The 6,506-nt window shown below is 29.8% G+C and overlaps 1 protein-coding gene across 1 annotated transcript in view; it reads left to right on the forward strand.

The window, feature by feature from the left end:
* Positions 1–3,295, forward strand: part of LOC111639251 — a 39,627-nt gene extending 36,332 nt beyond the window's left edge. Inside the window, exons 4-9 of the mRNA XM_023385073.1 lie at positions 976–1,032; positions 1,107–1,188; positions 1,489–1,613; positions 1,763–1,823; positions 1,892–1,984; positions 2,052–3,295. Of these exons, the coding sequence (XP_023240841.1) occupies positions 976–1,032; positions 1,107–1,188; positions 1,489–1,613; positions 1,763–1,823; positions 1,892–1,984; positions 2,052–2,323 (690 nt within the window). The 3' untranslated portion in view covers positions 2,324–3,295. The remainder of the gene's footprint in view (positions 1–975; positions 1,033–1,106; positions 1,189–1,488; positions 1,614–1,762; positions 1,824–1,891; positions 1,985–2,051) is intronic.
* The last annotated feature ends 3,211 nt before the right edge of the window (positions 3,296–6,506 follow it).

The following is a 6,506-nucleotide window of genomic DNA, read 5'->3' on the forward strand; positions in this document are numbered from 1 at the left end:
TGTAAATAACGGAAAAAGAACAGAGAAGGACCGCGAAGTGAAAATGTGAAAATAAATATGAAATTGAGTTGATAACATAATCGAACAAGTCGAGGCAGCTTATTGGCACGAAATTTGCGCCCGTCAATGCCAAACAATTGTTGTCATAGACTTCGGAAAGCTAAATGCTTGTAATGAAAGTCACTTAGCGTGCACGGGCGAAAGCCTGGGGCCGTTCGGGCTATCAAGCTGTCTGGAATCTGTGAAATTATAATTGTGACTTATACTGACGTCCTATCTGTCTCTTTTCTCCGTTATCAACAGGCTATAAGTCACGTAATTGTAAAATGGGAACTCTACGACGGAAAAGTGATGAATCGAAAGTATCGTGAGCATGTATTATGATGTATGCACAGGCATACGTGGATTAGAACGATAGAGGAAAGAGAAAGGGAAGAGCAGACACGAGCGCTTAAAAAGAAGGATAGGCAGGGTCAGACCCTCAGATGTGCGAGGATTCTCCAACAATAGACGTGTACAGTACGTATGCTGATCTTTGTAATTAAAAATTGTGAATACATGTGACTAATATTATTTTCATTTTTATTTTGTGCATGTTACAAGTTATAAATAAATATAAACAAACAACACTAACTCGATAACATTTAAATCTAAATAACAAAATGATTAATTTACTGTGTTTTTGTTATTTATTACTCCTGCTTTTAGGTATTCGGTATTCGGCCGAATAGTGAAAAATAGGTCGAATACCGAATAGTAACCGAATATTCGTTACATCACTAATCTCTAATTATAATTGTAGCTATGTTGCTTCAGAGACCCTTTAGAATCTTTACTGTAACAGTTCATACCAAAGTATCTTTATAATTGTTCAGTATTGAGAAAAAAGATAAATAGTTAACTNAATATATTCTTCATTCAGAAAAAAGATTTGTTTTAGATAAATAAATAGTTAACATTATAGTTTTCTTATAGTTGGCTTGTGAACAAAGAGAATTGAAAATCAGGAAAGAACTGAAAAGAGCAGCAAAGGTAAAAAAGAAATAATAATACTCAATGATTTAAGTTGTATACCTATAGATAAAACTTGCTTTTAAAATTTATAGAAAGCCACAGATGATGAAATAAATAATTTGGAAATAAAACTGTCGCAGGCAGAAAGAGCAAAAGATTTAGCCCAGTTAGAAGGTAAAATTCTTACCAATTTTGCATGTTATATGTTAATATTTTTAAAAATGGTATTTACATTAAAATATATAAATAAAATTTACTGAAGCTACAAAATTGTCTTTGTGTTCTGTCATTACAAACACCAAACAATTTTCAATTATGGAAACAAAACAGTTATGGAGTTACATTGTTGTCTCCATAACTGAAATTGTTTTTGGAAGTCACTAGTGTTTGTAATGATGGAACACAGCAATTTTGTAGCTTCAGTAAATTTTATTTATATATATTAATATTTTTAATTTTGAAACTGGTTATTAGTGGTGGAACGAGTGTATGAAAATGAAGCTATTAAACTCATCAGATTGAAGGATGGTCTGTTGAAACTGTCAGATGCTTACATAGAATTGGCTAATAAAAGTGCAATTATCTTTGAGGCCCAACGAGTGAGTAAATTTATTAATTTGTATTCAAATACAAAATAATAATAATAATTCAAATCTTATATTTGTAATTTACAATTTAATAAATCAGATGATATTCTCATAAAATAAATATGGGGGAAATGTTATTTATTTTTTGTTTATTCTTGCAGGAAATTTCTCACCAGTTACCTGATGTACATGGAAGAGATTTACATGAAATCAAATATACAGGTTATTATATCATTTTAGTTATTTGAGTACTTTTTACTGTCATTTATTTCAAGTGTAATTTGTTTTAGGTACGGGAATGACTAAACATGCCGTAGTTAAAGCGCGTGATAAGGTACAACAATATCAACAACTAAACTACAGACTTGTAGCTACCAGTTTAGGTAAATCTATTTACTCTCATTTAGTAATTAAGATTGTGGACATTTTTATAATATTTTTTTCTTCCAGAAGATCCACCTCCACCTTATACTCCTGAACACTATCATCCTCTGACTGGAAACCCATATGAAGAGGATAATCGATATAGTAGTCAAGCAGCAGTCATCCAGAGGCAGAGGGCAATTGGGCCCACAGTGGAACAACCCACTTGTCCCTCTCCACCTCCACAACAAGAGAGAAATTCTTCTAGCTTGTACCCTTGGAACGCAGACATACGGTGGGATACCAGCAATAATTACGAAGAGAGCATTTCAGAAGCCATGGGTGCAGCAAAAATCTGATCATCATCTACGCTAAGTACAGGAAATCCTGTCAAAGAACTCACCTTTATCAAAGGTGCTCTGACTATTATTTAAAATAGTTTGATCACATAAAAGAAAACAAAATATACTTGGAAATACTTGAAAAAATTTATATATATATATATATGTATACTTAATTGATACTATTGAATATTTTAAATGCAGACTCAAAAGATTTCTTCCATTTGCATAAGAATTAAAATCATTTAATGTAATTTTAACATTAGTAACGCTAACATTAGCAGTTACAAAGTGCATTAAGTACAAACAGTACAAAAGAAAAAAGAATTTAATAAATTATATATCGAGACACCAATTTATTTAATTATGTATTTTTGATTTTTTCTACGTATTGTAGTTTATCCATTTAGAGTACGGTATTATCGTGTAGATATCATAATTGCTTAAAAAGTAATGACAGTATTCGGGAAGTTCTCATCAGTTGTGAAATTTGTTTCAAATGTTCCAGATTTTTTAATTAGATTAGGGATGTTGCAAATTATTTTTATTTTTTCAACATCAAAATCAAGTATTGCCAATTCCATTATTAACAAAAGTATTGTCTTCTGCGAACAAAAAAAAATTAAATGGTTGTGAAATACCATTATTTATGTTATAAAGTGAATTTGGTATGTATGTATGTATGTATGTAGTATAAATTTATCCTACTCATTATATTTACATTTTATAATTATCTTGTTTTCTCTTATATTATGTAATTTTGGAATGGTACATATTCTCATCTCTTTTTTCCCTCTACCCTTTTTGCTTTGAAACGTTTCCATTCGTTAATTAAATTGTAAGGCATTAAACACTGCCACTGTGATACAATGTTTCGCGAATTGGATGCAAATGATGTAAGCAGTGATTATTTGTAGTGAAAAATGCTTAGAAATATTATTTACTGGAATTATGGAAATTATATGAAAAAATAAATTGAATTCAAATTAATCTGCACTGTGCATTCATTTAAATTGAAATGTGAAAAAATCAAATTTCACTTTTTGACTTCCAATTGAATTTGCCCATAATTGTAATGATGAATGTAATGATAAATAGAATAAATTAAATTTATATTTCTGAAGTAGTACTTTTTGTAATATCCATAATTACATTAATGATTATTGTATGCAAGCTTCTGCATTTAAGTCAACATTGGTATCTGTAGTAGGTTCTTTGAAGGCTCCAAGTGTTTTTAACTTCAGATTTATAACCTTTATTTTCTGTTTGCATAAACATATATACTAATTAATCTATGATGGATAATTCATTTTTGTCTGACAATTGTTAATGAGATATAATAAGAAAAACTATTTTAATGATGCATCATTTTTACTCAAGTACTTTTTTCTCAAGCATCATCAAGTACTTTTGTCAGCATATGCTTAGAACTGTTGTGGCAAATTTGATAAACAAATAGTCCAACTGCAACTTTCTTTTTTTAAAATGTCAACTATGATACCTTTCATAAGAAAGACACCACTGGGTACCTGAATATTTTTATATAAAATTTCTCTGTAAAAAGTACTAAAATTATGGCAAGAATAAAAAAAATGGATATAACAGATTTACCTTGGAAAAGTTTTCAAGTACATAAACATTCTACATCTTAACAGACAGAATTCCATTTTTATTAGACTATCAAATATCGATTTAAATTTCATCATTTTAAACAAAACATAATTATGACATGTAAAAAACAATTTGATTAATGATGTAATTGGTCTGTAAAATAGTTTCTCCCACTCTGGATACTATGAGAGTAGCTAATTTCATATCAGTGGTTAACTAAACTCAAGTATATGGGAGAATTTAAAAAGACTGATTTTTTATTTTAAAATTTGTAATCTTTAACTGATACATACAATTGCACCCCCAGAACTTAGACCAAGGAATAAGCTGGAATATTCTTATTAATTACAGTTTGCAGTTTTCTCTTTCTCTTTTAGTTTGTTGCAATGATATGTTTTGTTATTTTTTCTATTGAATGTTTTAAGATCAAATTATGCTATAGAAGCAATAACAATCATAAGTAATGCAACCAACAGAAAGGTAGTGAAAAAGTTAAAGTAGTCAAGAAACAATTGATATCCAAAGAAAATACTAACTGATCAATTTCTTTTCTAGGTTTTGTGAAGCATGCTGAGACTAAAGAAAGAATAATAGTAGTTGAGACATGTCTACAAGGTTTGACCTTCAAAGGGTTCATCCAAAAGTTAATGTTTGAATGGGCATCACAAAACTCTTTTGTAGTCCTTTTTGCTGAAGACACAGTTCATAAAATTAATGGGTGTATACTACCTATCAAACCACAACCTTCACTGTAGAGATCAATATTCTGCACAAGTGTTCAGTCTACAAAATTTCTTTAAAACATGGTTTGTTAGTGTTTAGGTTTGCATATTGTGGGCTACATCCAGAATGCTTGCAAGTAGGTTAGCCAAGCACCATGATGATGCCTTGCATGGTAAACATACTACAGAACTATTTGGTAGAGTATTAGAACATAGTTTTGTGCCAGTATAGGTGGACAAACGCCAGCCTACCTCATCACTTTATGGATTGGAACATCTTGTTTATTTGGGTGTCATTATACATCCTAACTAATAATATCTGTAACTGGCCAACACTTAGCTGCCTGATTTCTTTTGCTTTCACTTGAGGATGACGTATGCTTTCTCCAAAGTACTAGACTTCTTTAATATACAAGTATATATTTATAAAAAGTAATAAAAATAAACTTTGGCCTATAACAAAATTTATAAACAAGATGTTCTTTCAATTTATTATAAAGTTTTTATTCAAAATAAAGATTAAAAATACATTGTATAGATTAGGATATTTTATTGTAACAAACACTTCATAATATTCTAACTAGGAACAACTGGATAGACAAGGCAAACTAATGTAAAAATCATTACTACTTTCTTTAAGTGAACATTAGTAATAGTTTAATAGACAACTGATACAAATAGAATGTCGACCAGTCTTTCCTTAATAATGCTTATTATTTTTTCCTGATCATATAAACAACACTACAGACAAAAATTATTCATGCAAATAAAGTTTATTTGAAAACATTTTAAAAAATCTAGAAAAAGTTATCTTTTCTTATTTATCATCGGAAAGATAAAAGTCAAAATAAGGATTAAAATAAAATTTCTCTATAGTAACAATCTTCCAATCCAAAGATTTTTCTTTTATAGAGGACAGGAGAAATCATATTTTAGGAATAATGAGATCAATTGCTCATTTACTTGTATTTTTAGTTTTATGTTATTTACAATTACAAAAACTAAAAATACAGATAGTAGTTAATTTTTGTTATTTACAATAGGATTATATGCTTTAAAAATAGATAATTGTTAATTGGTTGACTTGAATGTACAGTACTTTTAAGTATTAGGGAATCCCAAACTAAGTGTTAGAAATGGTCTCTATTTTTTTTCTTTTTGACTGACTGGTCACATTAATGGCTAAAACAGATGCATTTCCTTTGAAATTAATTCTACAAAAGACCAAATTTGTCATGAACAGAAGTGTCACAATCAGAGGTTTTACTGTATACAGCTGTCCCTTGATAGTCCAATGTTTTGTAATCTGACATGCTCAGTAGTCTGACACACATCCCGTCAAGGTACCTGTCTGCTTGTACAGAAGCATGTCGCAACGTGAATCTCCCCACCCAATTCTTACACGATGACACATATTTTGTGTACTTTCCATGAGCAGTTCTGTTCAAACAGTTGGAGTAGGGAATATTGTAGGCTACTGCTAGCAAAACAATGCTAAATATGTAATCACTTTTGGTAATCCAACACCCCTTTGGTCCCATACCTGTCAGATTATCAAGAGACAGCTGTATACTGATTTAAAAATTATATATATATACAGGAAATCCTTGTTAGTTTGAAATTCAGGGAATGAAATAATCGTGACTTTGAATTATCAAATTTCAAATTATCCGAGATTTACACATTTCTATATATGCCAAATGCCATGTAACTGAAGAAATGAATTAAGAAAACAGAATAAGGTTACTTGTACAGAATGCTATTTTCATTAATTAATTAATAATAGTATATATAAACTGCAGGTGTCCAGTTAGAACTTCACAGTTTGCCAGATAGGTTTTATAAAAAGTAAAGCAGAATTCCTCAAA

Source organism: Centruroides sculpturatus, unplaced genomic scaffold, assembly GCF_000671375.1.
Source record: "Centruroides sculpturatus isolate CEXI.00-Female unplaced genomic scaffold, Cexi_2.0 scaffold1263, whole genome shotgun sequence".
NCBI lineage: Eukaryota > Metazoa > Arthropoda > Arachnida > Scorpiones > Buthidae > Centruroides > Centruroides sculpturatus.